Source organism: Aspergillus fumigatus, chromosome 1 (assembly GCF_000002655.1).
Source record: "Aspergillus fumigatus Af293 chromosome 1, whole genome shotgun sequence".
Taxonomy (NCBI): Eukaryota; Fungi; Ascomycota; class Eurotiomycetes; order Eurotiales; family Aspergillaceae; genus Aspergillus; species Aspergillus fumigatus.
The window spans coordinates 1426059-1448919 of NC_007194.1; the positions used below are offsets into that span (position 1 = coordinate 1426059).

Below are 22861 nucleotides of genomic sequence, written 5' to 3' on the forward strand. Positions count from 1 at the left end.
CGAGGGATACCTGGCGCAGCATTGTCAATCCTTCATGGTCAATGACAGTGACCACCACTGGTGCATGTAGTAAGAGAAGCATCTCGTGCTTGGGTATTATCAGGCAAACCATATTAAATCAGGTAGCTTGTGAATAGTATCAAACATGCACAAATCAGTGAATACCACAGGCTCAGGCGCCGACCTTGATTATGTTCGTTGCTTCGTTCATAGTAATCTGTATAAAGTACAATCTGCTCAAGGACTTCGAGGCCATTTTTATATAACATTTTTATATAACCAGGAATTTGCTCGTAACCTCCCTCGCTGACTCCAGGTCACCGCTTAATGCGAAGATATTCTGCAGCGCAACGGCAGCTTCGCGCGAGAAGTCCTCCACAAACCGAATCCCAACTTGCCCAGCGTGATGGGTATCCTCTTTCACGACGTCGCTACTGTCTGCTGGATCCGCGTTCGTGGTCAACGGCTGAGGGATCTTATTCTGAGATTCGGTCTGGATCTGCTCCCCAAGCGCCAGGACACGCTGGTATCCTTCGATAGCGAGATGCGCGAGGCCGAGTAGATGCCATACGCGAGCAAAGTTAAACTCCATCTCCTGCCGTTCCTGGAGGAGGCTTCCCTTTCGCTCGCGAACGCGACGGTATTCGTGCATGAATGAGAGGCCCTGCATGATGAGGTAGTGACGGTTGTCGGACTGGCGTTTGAGCGAGTGGTGGATGTAGCAGAGGGCAATGGAGAGTAGGACAGCAGGGTTCTGGTCGTCGAGATCGTATGCACGGAAAAAGTAGTTGAGAGCTGGGTAGAAACTGTTGCCGGAATATAGGATGTGGCCATATAGCACAAGCAGGGCGACGTCCAATTGATCAGCGGGAATGGCTTCGCCTGACTCGTCGCGGGTGGTGAGCGTCGCGCGCTCTCTGTAGATTGACTCGCGGACTGCTTTGCTGGGTCTGGAGTCATTGGGGCCATCCGGAATGGAAAAGTCCATGGCCTTGATCTGCCGCAGCATGAATTTCATGTTTGGTGAGGAATGGAAGAGAGACCGGTGAGGGTCGCCGCAGAGCCGGCTCAGCATGGAGAATAAGCGATATGTGTCTGTGACGAATTGATACTCTTTGATGAACCAGCGTGCTTCATTTGCAAGAGTCTCCTCGTCTTGCGCCTTCAGGGCACATGCTGTGCGGGTTAGTATACCATCGAGCGAGACAAAGGTGCAAGGGGCAACTTACTAAACCAGCAGACGTGGATAAGTCGAGTGCAAGGTTTCGAGTGATACCAAATACTGGCATCTGCAGCAGCTGCAAGACTATCGTACGCTTCGTCAGGCTCCCCTTGCCCTGAGACGACAAGGGCGTATTGCAGGAATAAGTCCAGCCACTCGTCGAAGCTGATACCATGGTAGTCGGTTGGTACAGCGTCCTGGAGAGACTCGTCGGTAACTGTGCCTGCTATAAGTGTAAGCTAAACCGGAACATGTGTTTTCGGAATGTCATTTTTTACATACCTAAAGACTCCTGGAGACGACTCGCCATTTCCTGCATCTCATCCATGAGAGTACGATTTTTGTACTTTCCCGCCTTCCTTTGTGCTTCCCTTGAATAACCGAGGAACACGATGTTGCGTTGGAAAGGATAAAACACCTTATTGGAGCGAAACTCACGTAGCAAAGCATCCGCGATATCGAGCCAGTCCTCAATCGCTTCGGCATTGCCCTCTTTGACCCTTGGGTGAATATCTAACAGCTTCCCATACAAAAACTGGACAAGTTCTGTCCTTTCCTCCTCCGCTTCTTGGACCTTTCTCCTCGTAGCGTTTACAGAAGTAGTGGTAAGCGTCGGAGCCAGTCCTTCAGCACGTTCAGGCGGTACAGCAATTCTCAGACCTGGTAGTTCCGGATCGGTCTCGGTTCTGAACTCGAGCGCGAGTTGTTCCAACCGAGTATCCTTTCTTCGGCGATGAGTTTTGGTCTCCTGTCGCCCAAGCAGCACGGCTTCGTTGACGTACTTCAGCGCTTGTTCAGTCATTCCGATGCTCTCGTACAGCTTTGCGAGCTGTGCACGCGATTCTATGTTTCTTGTATCATAGTCTGCCACCGTAAGGTAGCAATTCTCAGCTTCTTCAATGTTGCCCAACTGCATAAAGCAGTCTCCCATGGCCATGAAATAGCTGATGTCGGCATACTCAGTAGTCTGCTGGATCGGCGTATAATACCGGAGCGCGTCCTCCAGTAAACCAACTTCCTTGAGCGCATCAGCAACCTCGCGGAAGAGGTCGCCATAATCATAGAGTCTAGCCCCTTCTGAGGTGTCTTCTGGGTTCAACCATGAGAAATGATGCTGTGACTCTGTCAGAAAGATCAGAAATTCACAAGACGTTTGCCCTCCGTACTCACCAGAGCTTCGTTTTTGTGATCGTAGCCCATCCTGAGACGAAACAGACCAAGCTTGATCCGAAGTTCAAGCGGAAGGCCCAACCCATATGAATCTCGTGGCCAACGTCCAGGAATATAACCATCGACTTTGATGCGCCTAGGCGAATCGTTTGCATCCCATTCGCGGTCGTCTTCGTTGAAATTTTCCCACATAGTATCATCTCGGCGACCAAGAAGCCATCGTGAGACAGACTTAAGAGCCTTTAATCCTTCTTCATATCGGCCCAGATAGCTGAACAATTCGGCGTATATGTTGGCGTCGGACCAGGAAAAGTCGGGAGCATCTTCCGGCTCAAAGGACTTGTAGTACTCAACACTTTCCGTCCACTGATCTACAGCCTTCGTAACTTCGTTGAGATCAATGTAGGCTTCTGCCAGATTTCGCAAAGCCCGTGGATGATGCGGAACTTCCTTGAGGATTCTTTCGTACTCCGTGACAGCCCGGCCATTATGGCCCAACTCTCGATAGACAGCAGCTCTCTGAAACCTCGCATTATAGTTCTTGGGTTCAATATCAATGACGCGGCTCAGGCAATAGATGACATCGTTCAGGGCTGCTGGACGGTCATCGCCGGCTCGATCAAGTATCATTTGCGCTACTTTGAACCACACCGATGCATCCCTCGGTCGCGTATGAGCCCCGCTGAACAGCGCCGTTAGAGCTTTGTCTTTCTGGCCCTGAGCTAGAAAGATCTCCGACAGCAGCGAGTGAGCAGCAAACATCTCAGGGTTGATATGGATTGCACGCTTCACAAGATCAATGGCGGTTTCATAGTCGCCATCGATAAAGGCCGAGGTAGCGTCCGAGTGCAGCATCTTGAATTCCGCACTGGGCTCCAGCGGCTTACGAGGTCCTCTCTTGATTCCTTTCCCGCCACGGGCGCCCCATCGTCCAGAAAAGGGCCCCGTGCCTCTTCTGCGGCGTCGTCTCCGACCGACCGAATCATCATCACCTTCGTCTGCAGCATTCTCTTCTACATCTGAAGGCTCCTCTTCCCTAGAAAACATCAGTGATCAGGGGTAAGGTTATTTCGGATGAACAAACTGACGTTGAAGATTCTTCTGCTGAGAATTCGTAAGTGGAGTCCTCCGCCGAGCCATCCAGTTGCGAATACTCCTGTGCATCCTCCTCGTCCCCATACTCCATGGCTTGCTGGCCAGAGGCGCTCCGCGAAAACAGATCCTTGTAAAGGCGAGGATCAATTACGGAGTGAAGTGAGGATTCGCCTGCGACGGCTGGCTGAGAACCTTGCCAAGGGTACTGCAACGTCTCATCAATGTCAGGATAGGCGGACTCCTGAGACTGAGAGGGGTGACCAGACCCATTTCCGTCACCATGGTATTCCATCTTGAAAGAGTCCAATTTTGAACTATCCACCTGGGTCTATGACGTTGTAGAGAAAACCAAATGAATCGCCGTCCATGAACGCGGGAGAGTAGTGCTTAAGACCGGAGATGACCAGGTGCAGATTCACAGAGGCATACAGAGTACAAATGTATCACCAAGAGTAGAGCAACCCAATTGCGATGCTGGATGTATCAGATGGCATGTATCCAACGTAGTCAAGTAGAGTTCTGTCCACAGCTTCCACATTCATTCAAGGCGCGTCAAACTCGTTTCGACGCAGATACTGCTGGTTGGTTTCCACGAGCTTGAATCAAAAGAGGATAGAAGGCAAGACATGAAGGACCCTCATGAGCTTTAATTCATGGCAACAGATCCCCACCATCTGTAAGTTAACATACGAGCTGCTAACAGCAAGGGAACGGTCTGATTGGGCGGGAGATTCCTCGGATTGCCAGACTGATGGGATCACAGTAAATGTAGATGATGAACTTCCGTGAAGAAGATACCGAGTAAAGCTCAAAGAGATGAAAGAAAGTCTGGATAGTTCAGGATCCCAGCAGAAGCGATGGAAGCTTCTTTTACGTTGTCCTTGGGTGTCGGACTAGCAGATGGCTGACCCAAGGGAAAAAAAGCGACCAAAAAGTGCCCAACCGGAAAAAGCCTCGACTGTCAAACTGGAAACTCTTCCTTTCTTCCTCTCTTCTTCTTTTCCTTCATCTCCTTTTCTTCCATTTCTCGTCCATCCTCCATCATCTCTAATATCCTCCCTCTCCCTTTCACCCTCTTCGTCCCTTTCTCACTTTCCTTTTTTGTTTTCCCTTTGATGACTCAGGTCTTTGCTTGTTGTGTTTGACACACTATTGCAGTTGGTCCTGACGCCCTTTCGTTAAAAAAAGACAAAAATATACGACGCGAAAAAAAAAAAAAAAACAGAAATTCCAAAGTAGCCTACAACTACAAAACTCCCACTGATAATATACCGACTCTCTGACCGCTACGCCTTGCACAACTCCTATCGACGACGACATTCTTGACGCGAGCTCCCGCGTATCCTTGAACAAGATCCTTCGATACCCTTTCTGTTCGATCCGTAATCGGCAGAGTCTCGAATCAAGTAGTGCAGCCACTGGCTTGGTCTGTGCCCCGATCGTTGTCGCCTAGAGCTATCTCGGTTGGGTTTCTTCGCCATTGCAAAATCCTGTCTCCATCCTTAGAGAGATTCTCGGCCCTTACCTTCTGTTGTATTTGTGATACGGCCTCTTTTCCGTTGTCGTTCAGGTCTGGAGTCTCTTTCTCGCGCAAACTCAGCAGGTACTGCAGGTGTTTTGCAGTAATACTTCTTCTTCACGCACCAGTGCTGTAACTGCTCAACCAGAAAAGAATTACACTATCACCGTCATTCGATCGCCCTCATGGCTAGCCACATCATCGGCAACCGTAACAGCACTCCGGACGCCTCCAAATCGTCCCTTCGTCCTCCGTCGTCTTCTCGGAACCTTGGTTCTCACCAGCTACGCGCGTCGGCCGATATGTCGGGCTTCCCGTCTCCGCTGTCGTCTCGCAGCATCCGCCCGTCCTCAGAGGTGTACTATAGCCAGCAGTCTCAGGCTCAGAACAATGCGGAGGATCCGTTGGATCGTGCAGCTCAGCAGTGGCTCGCCGATATTGATCAATACGAGACCACTCTGGAGGAGATGGCGGCTGCCACACTTGACCAGGACTTCAAGGACGAGCTTAGTGCTATCGAACAATGGTTCCGCGTCCTCAGTGAGGCCGAGAGGACTGCCGCTCTTTATGCTTTGCTGCAGCAGACTACACAGGTGCAGATCCGATTCTTCATTCAGGTGCTGCAGCAGATGGCCAAAAGTCACCCAATGTCGGGGCTTTTGTCACCTGCCAATTTTAGTGAGAAAGGTATGTAGGCGCCTAAATACCTATCCTACGATTGTGGCTGATCTGTTCTTTAGACGCGATGTCCAATAGGTTGAATGATGCGATGTCGAAGTTGAATATCGACAGCTCCCGCAACTCCTTGGGTCGCCCTCCGCCGTCCCCAGGCGCCAAGCGCAACTCGGGCCTGGACTCTTCGACCATTAATGCCATGTTCCCCGATGCGGCCGCGGCCATTGCCAAGAAGAAGGCCGAGTTCACACAGCAAACCGGCAACGCTCCGCCTTCCAACCGCAATAGCGCTGTCTATGGCGACCGCTCCTCGCTTGTTGCACCGACCATCTCCGCTCCGGACAACACAGACAATCTGGGTCAGCCTCCCGCTTCGCCCTGGGCTCAACGAGGTAATGAGCCTCAGCCGCCTATTGCCCGACCTAAGTCTTCATCCGGTCAGCAGCCGATGGGCCAGTTCAGCCAGGCCTCATCGGGCCTGCGTTCTCCGCTACCGACCCAGACGGCCACCATCACGGCTCCAGAGATCGAGGCACCGCTGCTGTCACCGTACAATGTTGGAAATGCCAGCTGGGCCTCCATGACCAACACTCCGATGACAGCGACTTTTGGTCAGCAGGTGCACCAGCCGCCGAACTCGCAGGCCGATATGGTTGCGAATGCCACTGCGATGAAGCTGGCCGCTTTGTCGACAGTCAACAACCGCATAGCCCTGGATGATGCACGCAAGTACCGTCGTGCTCGCTCAAACGATGGACAGGGCAGGTCTTCCAACACCAATGTCAATCAGACCATACAAGGCGGTCTTGCAAGCCCCGGTCTACCGGGAGCGAATCATCTAGTTGCGGGACAGCTATTGAACGCCCAACAGCTAGCTGCTTTGCAAGCTCAACAGCAGGCAGCGATGGCGGGTCGACGGTCCCGCCCCACCTCCCCAGGCATTGCCATGCAAGGAGGCGCACTTGCAGCAATGGGCTTCACATCGCCTCAGAACAATGGCTTCCTGGCGGCTTATGACCCGAACAATCCGTTACTGGGTAATGGATTGGGTGCTCTAGGTCTCAGCCAGTTTGGGCTCGGCGGTCATGAGGGCTACCTCTCAGACCATTCCGAAGTCACTCGTGGTCGCTCTCCCCGGGGTCGCCGCGGCAGCTCCAAGCCGCCCGAGGATCCCACCGATCCGAATCTTCTGAAGGATATTCCCAGCTGGCTGAGATCTCTTCGCTTGCACAAGTATACGGATAACCTCAAGGATCTCAAATGGACTGAGCTGATTGAGCTCGACGACAAGGCTCTAGAGGAGCGAGGTGTCAACGCTCTTGGCGCCCGGAACAAGATGCTCAAGGTTTGTCTCGCTCAACCTGTGAATTAGCGGGCTGCATTTACTGACGATCGCAGGTGTTTGAGCAAGTCAAGGAGGCCAAGTCCGAAGGAAAACTTGACAGCATTGCGTGATGAACACGAATCTACTTCTGCCATCTCTTTTTCTTATTCTAACATTCTCTCAACTGCATTAATTTGACTTGATTGACCTTGGCATAAGTGGCAGGATCCGACCTATGAGCGCTCTCTTTTGGAATGAGCTTTGGAAGGAGAGATGTATGTACTTTTTGTGACGTGCTTTTTGGCTTTACGCAGCCGATCAACGGATCAACAGGGCGTGCAGCATTTGAGAGGCCCGGCTGTGTCTCACGTGCTGGCGATGTCTGGAAACGGGTTATGAAAGCAACAGGTCTGTGCGACCAGGATGTGCAGTGTTTGATTTACTCCTGTTATGTTATGCACATAATCAATTAATATGACATGATTAAGCAGTCTTAAGTGTAAGGGAGTGTGCGTAGAGAGGTAGTTCTATTTTCCTCAAGCTGTCGTACCTAGGTAGTAGATGAGGTAACAAGCATTGTGATTGGCTGGTGGAGCTCTTCAACAGCAGTGGAACTCGTCAACCTCCGTCTGTCATCAACTTACCCATATCCGCACCACTTAAGAGACGTACACCACATTCGAACACACTCATTACCATATTATATCCACATTATTATCAAGCTCCACGGCCAACCGACATACCAACGCAGACGGGATTGATCACACGCAAGACACACCTCGAGAGAAAGAACCAGAACAGAAAATGCCTGCCACGAAACAGGAACTCTCCCTGCTAATCAACCCGCTCGTCCCGGAATCCGTCCAACACAATAACAGAGTTAGACTCCCCCACTTTTTCCTCGTGTCTACCTCGTTGAACAGAATGAGTACTGACAGAAATAGGTCCTCTCCCAACTCCACTCCCTCACCTCCTTCCTCCTAGGCCTCACAGCGGGCATCCTCGCCCTGCAATCAGCAACCGGCTTCGCGTTTTATCTCCTCGGGACGGTGCTCGTGTCGGGATTGTTTCATTTACTTGTCCTCAAGCGGAGTGGCGGGAAGGGCGCTGGTGTTTTCTTTCCTGGTGCTGGGGGCGAGATTGCAGGGATTGATGAGAGGGGGTTGGTTAAGGGGAATGGGGGGAGGAGAGGCGCGTGGAGGGACGTGTGGCTTGGGGGCGGGGTGCTTGGGGAGGCGCTCTCGGGCTTTATTCTGGGGTGGGCGGGTGTTGGAGGTGTTTTGAGGTGATGACCTCCTTTTTTGGATGGCGTTGGATAGAAGTTGGATAGAGGTTTTGTCGGCGAAGGTTTGGATGGTGTATTAATTATTACTCGGAATGGGATTCTATGCGATGTGTGCTGCTCTATGCTTGCTATGCTATGCTTGGCTCTGAGGGGAGAGGATGGAGTTCGGTTTCCTCTTCGTGCCTTGGTTTGGGCTTGTTGGTGTGTTTGTGTGTGGTTACGTTGCCCTGTCTCTGTCAGTTTACTGTATGACGGGCGACGAGAAAGGCAAAAGGAAAGGGAAGTACCGTTAATAGTGCCCACAGGTACGGAGCGTATATGACTTCGCTGTCGCCGCTCTCGTCTGCTCCGTCGCTCCTGGTCTCCACCTGCTGCTGACGCTGACGCTGACGCAAACGCTCCGGCTTGATCCATACATTACCCAACACCAATCCCGTAGCAAGACTCAACCCGATGACCGGCATGATGGCAATAAACGCCCACATGATGGCCTCCTTGCCCGCCGTCCGCATAGCCTCCTGCTCCGGGCCGGGCAGACCAGCAATATACTCCAACGAAGCCCCGTCGTGCACGTCCAGCCGGGCCATATCCCCACTCGCACTACTCTTACTCGACAGGAAATTGTTGAAAACACTCCCCATAATCGTCAGCCCCAGCGTTCCACCGAACGGCAGTGCAAACCGCATCAGCGACATCGCCGGGGCGATCTTCTCGGGCCACACGCCTGCCGTGTGCAGGGTCACGGGCATGAGACGGAGCCCCGTGCCTGCACCGGCGAGGACCATCATACCGTTTATGAGGGCCGTGTTTTGCGTGCTGATGGCCCAGATGAGGAGGGCGAAACCGGCTGTTTCGGCAACGGTGCCCGTGTTGATGGTGAAGAAGGTCTGGGCTGGGTAGACGTTGCAGAGGAAGACGGCGATGTAGACGCCGGCTTTGTCTGTTAGCTTTTGATACTGGAATTAAAGCAGGGGGCATGCGAAATACCTCCTAATCCTGGAATGTAGTAGAGCAGGTTGATGCCTGCTCTCGAGGCAGGATAGGCTTCAACTAGTGTGAAATATATACCGATGAAATAAAAGACGGAGTACATAGCTGCAATGCCAGCATCAGTACCTGTTGACCACAGAAGCAAAAGATGACATCAGTACCTGCTCCACTGGAGAACTCCAAAACCGCAAGCCAGATCGTATCGCGTCTAGCAAACATGCTATACGGCAACATGGGCACCTGCTTTGGGAACATCCGAGCAAACAATCTGTCCGGCTCGAGGAAGCACTCATATACGAAAAACAGCGCAAAGCATACGCCGCCTACAATCAGTGGCACTAGAACCTCGGGGGAAGACCAGGGATACGTCGACCCTCCCCAGGCTGTACCCAGGATGATGAGGCCAACACCGAAGATGAACAGGACTGCCCCGACGATGTCGAGCGTTGCCAGGGCTGGAAGAAGCGCAGACCATCGCGAGCTTTTTTGAAAGACGGTTCCTTCCACGAGCTCATTGCGGAGGAGCACGAAGATCACAATGTGCGATATGAAAGCAATCTGAAGTACATCGTCAGTCCATCATTGATCTCAAAGATTTCATGATCCTGCCGTCCATGACCAGACCTACCGGTATGGGCACCAGAAAACAGTACCTCCAATTACCCTAGTCTCATCAGTCAAGACGCCCAAAGAGCTTTCAAGTCCCAAGCCTTACATCAGTCAAATACCTGCCCATGGCCATCAGCACCACATCACCACCAAGAATTTCAAAGAAATACATACCCCCCAACAACCGGCCCAACTCCGTACCCCAAACCCCCGACGAACACAAAAATCGAATTATTTCTTGCATTTTCTCTCAGCGAAACCCGATCCGCTAGAACGATCATAATGATATTCATAATCCCCGCCGAACTCGTCCCCTGCAGCGCCCTACCCAGCAAAAGCATCCCCCAGCTCTGCGCCGCCGCGCACAGCGTACTCCCCACCAGCATCAGGAACATGGCGAGCTGGAGCACCGCATGCCGACCGAAGACGTCGGCAAGCTGTCCGAAGATCGGGATGAATGTTGTCGATGTAAGAGTGAACGCGGTGACGATCCAGGTAAGTTCGTCGAATTTGTCTGCTAACGGTGAGTACTTTGTGAAGGTCGGTGTTAGGACTATGTGGGGGGGGAACGCACGGAAATGGGATGCGATGGAGGGTACGGCCGTGGCGACGATTGTGAGATCTAGCGTGCTGAGGATATAAGGGAGTGTCAGGCCGCAGATAAGTTTCCATCTGTAGATGCGGTCGTGGCGGCACTGCTGTTGGCAGAGGTGGCATTTGCTGTCGCCTTCTGGACCTGGAGCGGACTGGGGGAGTATCTGCTGGTCCTCTGTCTTTATGGAGGTTCGCTCCGTAGACAAACCATCATCTGCTGCAGGGGCAGGCTGGCTCGATTGCAAGCGGTGTTGACAGAGCGGCTCTGTCTCTCCGCCAGACTTGGGCCCTGTCCGCGTCTTGTTGTAGATGTACTTGGTGGCTGCGAACATCGGAATGCAAGCGCTGTCAGTCTATGTCGACTTGTATCAAGATAAAAAGAAGAGGATATGATGAACAAGTAAGCAAGAGGCATACATCATTTTTATAGACGAGCGTCGCTGTTGTCTCTGTCATCAGTTCCATTCCTTCGTAGTGCTTCGGTGCTTCGTTTGCCCAAAGAGGCAACTCTCGTATTTGAAAGGTGAAAGCCCGGATATAAGCGTCAGCCACACAGACAATCGAGTACTCTGTATATCTAGCCACTAATCGGGCACCATTGAATCATGCCCCGAATCCGGCTTTGTAGATCGATGAGAATTTTAAGCCCACTGAAGTGTCTCCTATCCCAGTACCAAGGTTGGCGCACTGCCACAATCACGTTCAGCCGCAAATATTAAGAAAAAAAAAAGCAGGGAAAATTTAATTTCTCGAGGAGATTAATTCTTCATTGCCATGATATTATATCCAAGTATCCAATGGCTCTATGACTATATACAAAGCCAGACTGTAGGGGTATATCTCGGGATATCCATCCCGACAAACTGAACTCGCTGGTAAACAAGAAACAGAAAATGCACCATTAGATCAAAATCCATCTGTAGCTGCACGGCATTCAACTCCAACCAGGGAGGCATTTTAAGCATCAGTCGTGGCATTCACCTCAGCAGGATCGACATGAAGGTCCGGCGCCGAGTTGGCCAATGCACTCTGCAGTGCACTGGTCAGGTCGATATGGAAGAACGGCCGGTTCAGACCCTGGACGAGCGCCACTTTACGGCGGTTCCGGTACGCCTTGCTTTCCGTCAGATCGCGCTGCAGTTTATCGTCATCAGTACTGCTGCTGTCGGACGGGGTTTCAATGCCGTGCGTTTCGCGCTCCTTTGCGTGCGAGTCGTTCTTGAGACCCTCTTCGATATCACCCTGCTTCTGCTCCGTCTTGTGGGCCTGCTGGTTGTTCATGAGCTCGGCGAGCGCGGCGGCGGAGGCACTGCCCTCGATTTCGGCAACACTGAAGATAGGCTTCCATCTGTGAAATCCGTCTTCAGATGCTGGAGTCGGGTAGCCAAATCCCGCGGCAGCCAGGGCTCGCTTGGTCCAGCGGTTGTTGATGTGGGCGAAATGCCACTGGACGGACTGCGGAGCGGCATATTGATCCAATTGGTTCCGCACATCGATCAGATTCTGTACCGAGGTCACATCCACGTTATTGACGGACGAGAAATCAAGAATGACTGCGCGGAGAGTCGGCAGATGCGACCGGTCTTCTGCTTCCTTTCCACGGCGAGGACCAGGGTTGTTCCATGGCCGATCGCCAAGCTTGCTGTAGGAGAAGGGATTCGTACGACGGGTCTGTTGGAAGATTGTCTGGACAAGGTAGTCGGTGTAGTGGTTGCAGTTGGGGTAGTTAAATCCCTCGGAGAATCTGTAGATAAAGATACCGGGATACGGCTGCTGTACTTCGACCTCAGGGTTGCTTCCATCGGCGTGGTCGATAGGGAGGAAGATAGAGCGTTGAAAATTGCCCTTGCCATCGGCGGGGGTATATCCGTTGGCCGGTCCATACTTGCCATCACCTTGCACAAGATGGTCACCGATGACCGAGTGGATGGTCACCCTTCCCAAGAATTGGCCACGCGCTTTGGCAACACGGAACAGCAGAACGGCTGCGGAAACAGCGACGGTGCAGTAGATTCCAATCTCGATGGAGGTGAAGACGGTGACAAACACACCGATAAAGAAGATGATCGCATCCAAGGGAGAGACGCGCCAAAACTGGTAGACGGTGTTTGGCGGAGTAATAAGGTCGCCCACCGCGTGGATGATAACGCCCGCGAGGGATGCCTTGGGGATGTAAAAGAACATAGCCGGCAAGGCGTAGATGGCAAGCAGCACGACGACTGCGGTAATGCAGCCAGCCAGAGGAGTTCGCACTCCCGCCTTGGACTTGATGGCAGTTCGGGAAAAGGATCCGGTGGCAGGGTAGCCACCCAAGAACGGGCCCAGCAGATTTGTAACACCAATCGCAACCAGCTCCTGAGATGGGTCGATGGTATAGTTGTTGACCCGGCCGAAGGACTTGGAGATGGCAATATGCTCAATCAAAAGGACGATGACCGCAGCTGGGAGTTCACCGGCAAATGTTTTAAGGATTCGGGCATTGACGACCGGGACGGCGGCATGCTGAAAGCCTCGGGGAACTTTTCCTAGAAGCTTAAATGCAGGGTGCTGTCTGCGGTGAATGTTCACCGCGGCGCTGATCATCGTGTAGAATAGGATCACGAAGACAGTACGCAGCGTAGACAGGAAGAAGAAAGTCTTGGCGCGCTGAGGGTATCGCTTTGCGCCATAGCTACAGGCAGAACGGATGATATAAAGCATGGCCAAGGCAGAGACCCCCATCGCCGCATCAAGTCCGGCACTGGGGAGGTGCTTGAGAGTGTTGATGATGATATTGTAGGTTGCACCTCGGGTACTGAAGCTGGCAGTCTCGCCTAGTAGGTCTTTGACCTGACCGGAGCAGATATTGAGGGCCGATCCGGTCATGAAGGCAGAAATTGCAGGAAGGGGGATGAAGTCGACAATAAAGCCGAGACGGAGGAGACCCATGGCGCAGACGATCCCACCACAGATGATGGCCATGGCGGATGCGATGATATAAGGCGGGACATCCGGAATCTCCTTTTGAGCTTTGAGGACGATGGTTCCAACCAGCGTAGACATGACCGCAACGGGCTAAGCCAATGTTAGCATAATCTATGCGCGGAGGGAACAAAAGGTAGTGTTACTGACCCCAATGGTAATATCCTTGGAAGTAGCAAAGAACCAGTAGATCAAGACACCCATGAAAGAGGAATAGAGACCGAACTCAACGGGCAAGGCAGCAAGTTTCGCGTACGCCATACCCTGGGGAATGACCACAGCTCCGACAGTCACACCTGAAACACGTTTAGACAGAAAGCATAGGGTTGAGAAACAAGCAGGGATTACTTACCAGCAACCAGGTCTCCTAAGAACCATTGCCAATTGTACCTCGTGATCCAAGTCAAGAAAGGGAAAAGTCTGTAAAAGTAGTGGCCAACATCCCGCCAAGTTGGGCAGAGTTCTCTGAGCCATTCCGCCGATGTGGGCTCTGGTTCGACGTAGGAATAGGTATCCACGGTGCCAACGGAGAACATGGACTCACCCCGGGTCACCGGGTCAGCATTAGCACCCAGAGGGTCGCGGTAGGGAAGCTTGATCCCCAGGCCTTTGGCCAGCCCGTGACCAATCTTGGTTTTCAGGTCGGCAGACATAATGGTTGTGTAGGTAGACAAGCGTTCGAATGGACCAGGAGATGTCTGGAAGATAGGATATAGTATGCCGTGACCTCAGTAGGGGTCGACGAGGAGGTTCGCCGACGTAGAGAGACCTTCAGATCTGGAGACAGACAGCCGTATGCTACAGATGATAGTGGCTCGAGTGGTGTGTTGACGACTGTATTCAAGCAGACTCCATGGCGTTGATGTGGTAGATATATAAAATGGAAAGGGTAAAGATCAAGAAAAGCCAAGAGCGATGTCGTGATCCGAAGATGAGAATGCGAATTGCAAGCTATCCGCAATGGAAAAGCCCCCAAAGCCTAAAGCTTAAGGTGATAATGACCAGACTGATCAAAAGGCGACCAATCTGAACAAGCAACCGGTGGAAATAAAATGATAGAGACGTGGGGGAGTTTTGGGAGATCCAGCCGGGGAACGTCTTCTGGCCAGCGGAGGCGTTCGAACACGAAGGAGGAAAAAGCAAGTGGAAGTTAGGTAGAGGAGGAGGTAGATAGAGGAAGGGATGGAGGTGGTTTAAAGCAGTACGTAGAGCAGAAAAAGAAACAGGAGGAGAGTTTCGTTGACACCGTCAAGGTGTTGATCAATTCAAGGAGGGATGGGAGAAAACCATTGGTGATGACAGGATTACATTTCCAGAATTTTCAAATCAAGTCATGCTATCTCGGCTCTTGAACCAGGAAATAAGAATAATTATGGATACTTTTTTATTTTTTTGTAAACTAGATATTAAATGCACTCCATCCCCGAGAAACGGAGGAGAGATACCTTACGTACCTTGAAAATTAAGCCAAGAGCGCATGGCGACATGGAAAACCATGAGACCCACATTGATCGCCGGCAAAACGCAAGACGAAGATACGGAGTACTTGTACCTCTGAAAGAGTGAGAAAAAAAAAAAAAAAAAAAACCGCTACGGAAGTAATCAGGCTCGCATTTCAAAATGATCGATGCACGTCTGAACCCCGGTTGATTTTAGCTGATTCTTGAACAGGCCACCCAAGGTGCAGGCGAAAGAGCAATGTTTGCCGGAGAGCCAACTGAAATCTCTGTTTGGGACCTGAAAAGGTCTGGAAGCCGTGAAGCAACCAACTAGTATGTATGGAGAAAGGTCGATAGATTACTTGTAAGGTGACGACGGGACGGGTCCATCGTTTGCCATCAGGACCGCATCTACTCCGTCGAAGGACGATGATTACCTCCGCCGTATTTCCGCTTTCTGCACAGGAGTCAAGCCCCTGAAGGAACATTCTGAGTATATCCAACTGCCACAGATCTCTTCCCTATCCGAAAATTATCCTCCGTAATTGCTCTCCGTTGCAAAACCAGCTGTTCCAACCTAACAAAAACTTTCAATTAGGTATCTTGGTATTCTGAAAGATCTTGAAGCAAAAAGGCGTTGAATGCCAAGAGGAAGTGGGAAACTGACGGCAGTCTCCAGACTTGAGGACCTCACCGCTTTTAGTTACAGCCAATCAAGACTGGTGATGGGCACCCCAGCGACATCATCCGCGCAGATTCCTCCATACCCCACCAAGCCGAACTGCCAATAGGGATTCCGGCAGAACACGCCATCGTCTGCATTGATGGTGAAAGCTCCTACCGGCTTGGAAGGTCCACATGTGTCGTGCGCGCATTTCTTCCTAGGGCATCAACCGTGCACAGTCTGACGAAGCTGTCAATGCTACTGTACTCCGTAGTTAACTACTCATCAAGCGTAATCTCGGGAGTCTAAATGTTTCAAGTTTAATTAAGAATAGTAACATGTAAATCAATATAAATGATAAGAGTCTGATGAGGATGACCTTGAAAGCGAATTCAGGGCTGAAGCATCAACAACTGTGGGGTGGTTACAAGGAGATTTGATACGTTGCCATCAAGAGCATTTTCACTGTCAGCTGTCAGCACTCTGCGGCTGCTTTAACCTTCCGATGCTTTCGAGCTCTGAGAGCAGATCATTCGCATATGCAGGCTACAGGGCTCTAATCCTATTTAGCAACATGTGGCTTGAACTCTCGGCGACGAACCTCTTTCGGTCTTGCTGCAGCTCATCTCATCCAAGCTCCGTCCTCCGACAGGTCAGCCACCTACCTACAGGATAAGACCGCATGAGTTCTCCATAAGACATAGATATCTGTGACTAAGGCTCCCCCTCACCGCTCCGCGTTGAGGGTGAGCCACAGCGAAACCACCAACCACACCGAATCCACCATTTTTCGATAGAAATCATGATTTTGATGCCATACTAGGGGTTATCTATATAAAAAAAATTACTATTCTCATCTACTGCCTTTGCTAATCCATTTGATACCATATTCTCTTATGTAGATGCTAGTGGTGGGGGCTTACCATGCACTTTCTCCCATTGCGTTTGTAAACGTCTCTCTTGCGCGGCAGCATCTTTGGCCTTCCTTGAAGCAATTGATCGATTTGCATCACGTAATGTCAATATACCAGACTGGCTAAGCGGCTTAACCTGCCGCTTAGTATATTGACGCCGTAGGGGGGCCTGCGCGGCCCTTATTCGACCAATAGTTTCATTTGCTATAGCCAGGTGCTCAGCGGCGATTCGGTTATGTTCAAATATCCGTTCAAGATTTCGCTGCAGCTTTGGTGTAAGCAGATCTGCATGCTTAGATAGCTTTGCCTGGTTCTTCTTAAGGGCCTGAATCGTCCGCGGAGGTGAGATATCAATACTAGATGAAGATGGCGGCCGAGATGGCGGCTGAGAGGGTGGCGTAGAGGGAGTCATCTTATCAAGATCAGGCGCGTAGATATCCGGAATTCCTTCCCATAGTAAGATAGCAAGATCGTCAGCTATCTTACTATTGACTGGCCAGATTCCACGATCTTTGAAGGCCTCACGGATGATCCTTTGGTTGAAAGCCTTCTCTCGTACTGGTCCAATCATGTGTAAGAATTCTGACTTCCCTACAGGCTCACCAGCCCAGTAAGATAGCTCATTATTCATACGACGAAAGTGTTGCTTATAGCTTAAGAATGGCTTACCATCCAAAGGCTGGCAAAGATGTGTCGTATGAGGAAGGAATCCAAAGGGAATAACGCCATTATCTTCGCAAAGTTGCAAGAATTCGACAGTGAGATGAGAGCCATGGCCATCAAATATAAGTATCCGTTTCTCCCCCTTCTTTGTACGCTCGTTTGTTGCATTGATAAAGCTTTGAAGCCATTGAACGGCTAGTTCATCTGATATCCAGCCATTAGGAGACGTCGCTATCGTAGTATCTGGTGGTAAGGCCTCGCTCTCATTGAACCAAGATTCCATGAAGATTCCGTTGCCTTTAGGAAGCGAGCATAGATTAGTATTTAAAGGAAGGGAAGAATCATTAGGAACTTACCTTTAAAGATAAACCAGGGATCCATCTGCCATCCATCTGCAGCTACACATTCAATAGCTGTAATATTCTCTCCTCTTTCGGATTCGGCAAGATCAGGCACTTTTGAACCTTTTGAACTGATTACCTTCCTAGATTTGCCTTCGCCAGGCTGGAAGCCGCATTCATCAAAGTTGTATACCAACCGCGCTGGTGTATCCTTTTTAACCACCCCTGCAAGCTGATTATACCAATGTGTCAGTAAACCTGCATCCTCAGCCTGGATACGCTTGGATTCCTTTATCTTTTGCTTCGCTGGGCCTAGATTAAGGTGTTCTGGAAGTCGTTTCTCAAAGCGATATGCCCACATCTTGCTAACCTGCCTAGATTCCCCTGCGCGTCGAAGTGCCTGATTTGCATACTCTTCTAGTAGCTTAGGCGTCACTGGCATATTCCGATCACGCATACAGACTATCCACTGGATTAAGGCCTCCTCCTGGTATCCCTTAAGGGCTCTATTAACTGGTTTGTTGGCTAGTCGAGGATGCACATGCTTCTTGACGCGATCACGTAGGGTCGCATAAGGAACACCATATTCACGCGCAATCTTGGAGATATTTGGCTTTTTTTGGGCCTGAGCGGCCTCGCAGGCCTCGAGGAGGTAAGATTCATTAATTTTAGAAGATTTAGGCATGTTGGGTGGTTGGAATAGCTTCAAATAGTCAAACTATCGAAAAATGGTGGATTCGGTGTGGTTGGTGGTTTCGCTGTGGCTCCCCCTCAACGCGGAGCGGTGAGGGGGAGCCTTAGTCACAGATAGTCAGCAGCGCCTACATGACTAGTTAAATTGAAGCACGTTGGCTAGTTAAGTAAGCTTATTCGAAATGATCACTTTAGTGGAGACTGATCCAGCCGCGAACACCAGAAGGATCGTTATGAACACCGACATATCTGGGATTCATCTACGTACTCCGTAGTTCAGCTCCTAAAGTCGCCAAACACGGATAATTGTGATACGTCCAATCCAAATTGAATTTCGAATAACGCAGGTAACTGCGGATAATCCAACAATTCTGAGTTTCTCAGAGTCAGACGGCACCCAGACCCCCCCCAAGAGTTATAATCCTGGTCTTCCCCACTCTGACACCATCGAGATCAAAATCGCATCATCTCCATCTTATCACAGTGCAGCATTTGGCACCTCCTATTTGAATCAAGCTATCCCATCAAGGAATCCTGCGACAGTCACAAATGAGGCCCAATCGCCCTAAACACTGATCTGTTGACTACGTGCCGTCTTACCTTGGGACGAGGTTTGTCACATCAACCTGGCCACCAATTTCACAGTTGGATGGCTGCTCATCACACTTGGCAACCGCAAACGAAGTCGTTCCACCCGCAGCGGATTGGGTAATATTGCGTTGCCATCAAACGCCAAAAGTCTGGCGCCCCGGTTCGTAGCTTTCTCCGTCTCCTGTCACACAGCAGAGACGAGTCGCCGCATGACTTGACTACTCCTGTACCTAAAAGGCTTGCGGTGATCATTTCGAGGTATAGCTCCACGCTTCTCATGATATGGGTGGGCTCTGCTCCGCGGAAACGAGACATCACTTGTTTCCTTTTCCTTGGCTCGAACTGAAAGCACCATCCAACTATCCCGGATGGAGAGAAACAAGTAACCACAAGCGAAGGATGCCTGAGAATCTTGTCAGCGTGTGTTCTGATACCGAGGATCAGACCCAAGCTGACGGTTTGCCTCGTGCTAAAGTCCCAAGAACTATTTACCTTACATGAAAGTCTTACAGCATAGTCAGCACTACTTCCGCCACAGTGTATCTGTTGCATCTGGCGATTTGAGCGGCTTTGTCCATGTGGCAAGCCGCAGGGCCACGTCGTATTTGTCAATCGAGCTGGTCATCGAAATGCTCGCCGAGCACGTTAAGGCAACCAGGTACACAAGAGGGATGCCGTCCGTGTCCTTTTTTTCATGGTCAGCGTAAAGCATGTCAAACCCCATGCCGGTCTACTTGGTCAAGCGACCGCAGTCACGGCGCTATCATGAATTTGATAACTACTCGAGTTTGCACGCTACTTTGGCCCAGAGGCAATCAAACGACTCGCCCTAACGGCGGCTGAATGAGCTCATTGCTACAATGTGGCTATCAGTCGAGAGCAATTACCCATTCCTTTCTACCTAAAACCCCTCGACTTAGGCTTGTCCACTCAATTAAATATAACGATACGTCTCAAAACCTCGTTTTCTCCGCGGACAGTCGTCCTCGATTTGTGTGAGATGCCCCAAACCACCTTCGAAATACCAGTCCAAGTTCGTTATGAAGCAATATTATTCAACGTCAACCACCATAACAATAATCACATTCTTCCAGCCCATCAATCAATCTTGCGCAATTCTACCTTTGTACTACCTCCTTGCTCGAGAGTTATCCTTGCCGCTTCCGTCTAACCTGGAACCCGACCCTAAATCATACCTCTAGACCTTCCCTTTCGAACCATCCTCAACAACCATATTTTAGCTCCAATCCGACAGCGATCCTCTTCACCAAGCATTCAGAAAGCAAGGTAAGTAGCTCCTTAGATGTCATGTGCATGCGACGCTGCCAGGTATACGTACTTCCAACTGTAGAGTAATAGTATCCAACGATGACAGGCGTAATGGTGCTTGAAATCAGCCAATGAGTGCAGTTTTGAGGGTCAAGTTTTTTTATTCCATCATTTCCACATGCCAGTACTCTTAGGGGTTCCGGAGCGAAAGCCAAGTTATCAAGTGGACGAGTATATTTGCTCAGGAGGGAATGGCAAGAGGCCAAGGCTACGGCGTTTGGTGGATCAGAAATTCTTGAAATTCAATGCCCAATCTCGCATTCAAGTCTATAGATGTGAAAGAATCCCGCGGCACTCAAGCGAGCCGAAGCAACCGAGTCTTCGATGAAACAACATCATTCGTCCTCATCACCTCGTCAAGGTCAATGCTTCGTCCCACAAAACAGACAAGAAAATCCTATGCAAGGGAATCTGAAGTATGATGATAAATTCAAACGGAAAACAGATTTCTCCATTGTCATCTCCCAGGTCTTCAGAGCGAACGCCACCGCAAAGCAAATCATTAAGTCAGAAACACAAAGGAACCGAATTGTACCAGGGACGGCTCCCCCACATGGTATCATAAGGGACTCGCGTAAGTGCACCAGCACACATCAACTGTATTAGCCACAATCATCTTCCCCAATGCTTTTTACTGCGAAGCACACTGCACACGCTCTGCACCAGGAGGAACATCATCGTCGTCCTCGTCCATGGCGGTGGCGGCGCCGTGAGCGCGTCTTTGAGAGCCTTCGCTGGCGTCGATGTCCTCCAGTTCGAAATCTTCAACCATCGAATCAGCCGGAGGCTGAGGCTGCTCCATACGAGGTGGCAGCACCCTCTCCAGGAGACCGAGGTTCTGGAGCTGATCCTTCTCAGGGAACTTGACATCGAATTGAATGTACAGGTTACCAAAGTCGTGGTGGCGGTAAGAGGGCATACCCTGGCCCTTGATCACCTTGATGGCACCTAAAGGAGATATTAGCAACAGCGACTCACCCAGATGAAGAATAGCAAAAACATACCAGGAGTGATAACCTCGCCAGGAACGATGTTGACAGTCAACCACCGATCATCGAGGTGCTCGATGTTGATAGAACCGCCGGCAAGAGCAGTCAGGAGGTCGATTTCAGCGTGGTAAAACAAATCGTCATCCTTGCGCTGGAAACGGGGATGAGGCTTCTGCTCAATCTCAAATACGACATCACCTGGTAGGACGCCAGGCATCTGGTCACCTTCGCCGCGGAACTCAATCTTGTGGCCGTTCTTGACACCCTTGTCGACGTGGACATGGAGCACCTTGCGCTCCACGACGGTCTTCTTGCCGTTGCATCGCTTGCAACGGTCCTTCTCACGGATGATCTCTCCCTCTCCGTTGCAGTCGGGACAAACGGTCTGGAATCGCTGAATCATGGGACCCATCTGGCGCATCATCGTCTTCATACCGGAACCATTGCAACCAGTGCAGGACTTGACAGCGCCTTCCTTACCACCACGGCCGTCGCATCCGGGGCAAATGACCGACTTCTGCAATGCCAATTTTGAGACCTTGCCACGGTAGATATCCTCGAGGCTGACTTTGTGTACGTGGTGAATAGTACGGGCCTTTTTGGGGCCTTGATCCCGCATGCCACCGCCGAACATACCGCCAAACGCACCACCGCCACCGAAGAACTGAGCGAAGAGATCCTCGGCACCCATTCCTGGACCACCAGCACCGCCTTCAAGACCTTCTTCACCATATTGATCGTAGATCTGACGCTTCTGAGGATCCGAAAGAATTTCATAGGCACGGGACATTTCCTTGAACTTTTCGGCCGCTTCTGGGTTGTTTGCATTCTTGTCTATAAGACGCCCTGTTAGACTCCAAATCCGTCCATCGCAGATATCATTGACAATCACATACCGGGATGGTATTTGAGTGCACCCTTCTTGTAGGCGCTCTTCAGCTGAGCCTCGGAGGCTGTCTCGGGTACCTGACAACTCAAACCGTCAATACAATCAATATAATGAAGTTTCAAGTCAAATACGTACCCCGAGAATATCATAGAGCTTAGTGTCCTTGACCATTGTGATATGAGTCTAAATTGAGCCTTGTTCGAGAAGAAGGAACTAGCAACACGAAAAACTTTTCGTCTAAGAAAAGACCGTCTGAAATCTGGACGGATAGAAAAGAGGAGAAGAAAGAGAGGAGAGGAGAGGCGTAGGAGATATCGACTGGATAGTCAAATATCGAATTCAGAGGGAATGAAGGTTGAACTGAGGTGAGGAGAAAGAGTCTGGAAGTCTGACCCTTTCCAGATTATCAGGACAGGAGCGGCGACAGGTGGCTGTTCAAGCTGGAACCGTAAACTTCTGAAATCTGATTACCAGGGCAGGCACCGAAGAACCACTTTTCTCTGCGAAAGATGTTCTCTGATACGCCAGGCGTTTTTAAGATCTGCGTATCTAAAAACGGAGATAATGATATATTGAAACTCCGAGGAAGTCGAGAGGAAGGGATGAAGGGTATATTAGCGGTACGAGTCGCCTTAAAATGAGCAGGAACAGATGACTACAAGCTCGTCTTTTCTTTCTTTTCAAGAATAGGGATTCTCTTCGTGCAAGCCTTACAAAACTCCGAAAATGGTCGATACGACATTCTCGCTGCTTCGACTGACCCCGTCACAGGCTGAATCCATGGCCCGAGCGGGATTCTGACAGTTTCGATGCAATTCCATGAGCTTCTGTCCGCCTCGCAGCCTTTCCATGGCTGACTGAGGTTGAGTAATACGGCTGTTTCTGACAACCTCCTTCAATGAGCA

At 50.6% G+C, this 22861-nt stretch overlaps 7 protein-coding genes across 7 annotated transcripts; 2 read left to right on the plus strand and 5 right to left on the minus strand.

Moving 5' to 3' along the window:
* Window positions 1-57: 57 nt before the first annotated feature.
* On the minus strand, window positions 58-3779 carry AFUA_1G04980 (tetratricopeptide repeat protein; the record flags this gene model as incomplete). The annotated part of the gene is made up of 5 exons (XM_745154.2): window positions 58-1176; window positions 1230-1445; window positions 1505-2336; window positions 2393-3428; window positions 3481-3779. 5 exons carry the CDS (start codon window positions 3777-3779, stop codon window positions 272-274), a joined length of 3288 nt encoding a protein of 1095 aa, XP_750247.1. The 3' UTR covers window positions 58-271.
* Window positions 3780-5191: 1412 nt separating this feature from the next.
* Window positions 5192-7498, plus strand: vts1 (RNA-binding protein VTS1; the record flags this gene model as incomplete). Its single annotated transcript, XM_745155.3, has 3 exons — window positions 5192-5693; window positions 5747-7026; window positions 7080-7498. 3 exons carry the CDS (start codon window positions 5192-5194, stop codon window positions 7134-7136), a joined length of 1839 nt encoding a protein of 612 aa, XP_750248.2. The 3' UTR covers window positions 7137-7498.
* Window positions 7499-7609: 111 nt separating this feature from the next.
* AFUA_1G05000 (EMC6 family protein) lies at window positions 7610-8294 on the plus strand (the record flags this gene model as incomplete). The annotated part of the gene is made up of 2 exons (XM_745156.2): window positions 7610-7884; window positions 7950-8294. Exons 1-2 carry the CDS (start codon window positions 7810-7812, stop codon window positions 8292-8294), a joined length of 420 nt encoding a protein of 139 aa, XP_750249.1. The 5' UTR covers window positions 7610-7809.
* A 71-nt stretch (window positions 8295-8365) lies between these two features.
* On the minus strand, window positions 8366-10816 carry mfs56 (uncharacterized protein). The gene is made up of 6 exons (XM_077803825.1): window positions 10060-10816; window positions 9900-9944; window positions 9442-9838; window positions 9278-9385; window positions 8578-9224; window positions 8366-8517 (listed from the first exon to the last, which is right to left on the minus strand). The coding sequence occupies exons 1-6, from the start codon at window positions 10813-10815 to the stop codon at window positions 8419-8421; spliced, it is 2052 nt and encodes a 683-aa protein (XP_077659996.1). The 5' UTR covers window position 10816; the 3' UTR covers window positions 8366-8418.
* Window positions 10817-11204: 388 nt separating this feature from the next.
* On the minus strand, window positions 11205-15771 carry AFUA_1G05020 (SLC26/SulP family anion transporter). Its single transcript, XM_745158.2, has 3 exons — window positions 13797-15771; window positions 13595-13740; window positions 11205-13537 (listed from the first exon to the last, which is right to left on the minus strand). Exons 1-3 carry the CDS (start codon window positions 14095-14097, stop codon window positions 11441-11443), a joined length of 2544 nt encoding a protein of 847 aa, XP_750251.1. The 5' UTR covers window positions 14098-15771; the 3' UTR covers window positions 11205-11440.
* Window positions 15772-16319: 548 nt separating this feature from the next.
* On the minus strand, window positions 16320-18150 carry AFUA_1G05030 (uncharacterized protein; the record flags this gene model as incomplete). Its single annotated transcript, XM_077803826.1, has 2 exons — window positions 16320-17421; window positions 17481-18150. The coding sequence occupies 2 exons, from the start codon at window positions 18148-18150 to the stop codon at window positions 16442-16444; spliced, it is 1650 nt and encodes a 549-aa protein (XP_077659997.1). The 3' UTR covers window positions 16320-16441.
* A 2559-nt stretch (window positions 18151-20709) lies between these two features.
* On the minus strand, window positions 20710-22127 carry AFUA_1G05040 (type I HSP40 co-chaperone YDJ1; the record flags this gene model as incomplete). Its single annotated transcript, XM_745160.1, has 4 exons — window positions 20710-21026; window positions 21083-21901; window positions 21964-22033; window positions 22092-22127. The coding sequence occupies 4 exons, from the start codon at window positions 22125-22127 to the stop codon at window positions 20710-20712; spliced, it is 1242 nt and encodes a 413-aa protein (XP_750253.1).
* Window positions 22128-22861: the final 734 nt, after the last annotated feature.

Coding starts and splice junctions, on each gene's coding strand:
- mfs56 (XM_077803825.1), bottom strand. CDS start 10,815: ATGTTCGCAGCCACCAAGTACATCTACAACAAGACGCGGACAGGGCCC. Junction 9,945..10,059: donor GGCCGGTTGTTGGGGGGTAT/GTATTTCTTTGA, acceptor TGATGAGACTAG/GGTAATTGGAGGTACTGTTT. Junction 9,225..9,277: donor CTACATTCCAGGATTAGGAG/GTATTTCGCATG, acceptor TAACAGACAAAG/CCGGCGTCTACATCGCCGTC.
- AFUA_1G05020 (XM_745158.2), bottom strand. CDS start 14,097: ATGTCTGCCGACCTGAAAACCAAGATTGGTCACGGGCTGGCCAAAGGC. Junction 13,741..13,796: donor CTTAGGAGACCTGGTTGCTG/GTAAGTAATCCC, acceptor AACGTGTTTCAG/GTGTGACTGTCGGAGCTGTG. Junction 13,538..13,594: donor CCAAGGATATTACCATTGGG/GTCAGTAACACT, acceptor ACATTGGCTTAG/CCCGTTGCGGTCATGTCTAC.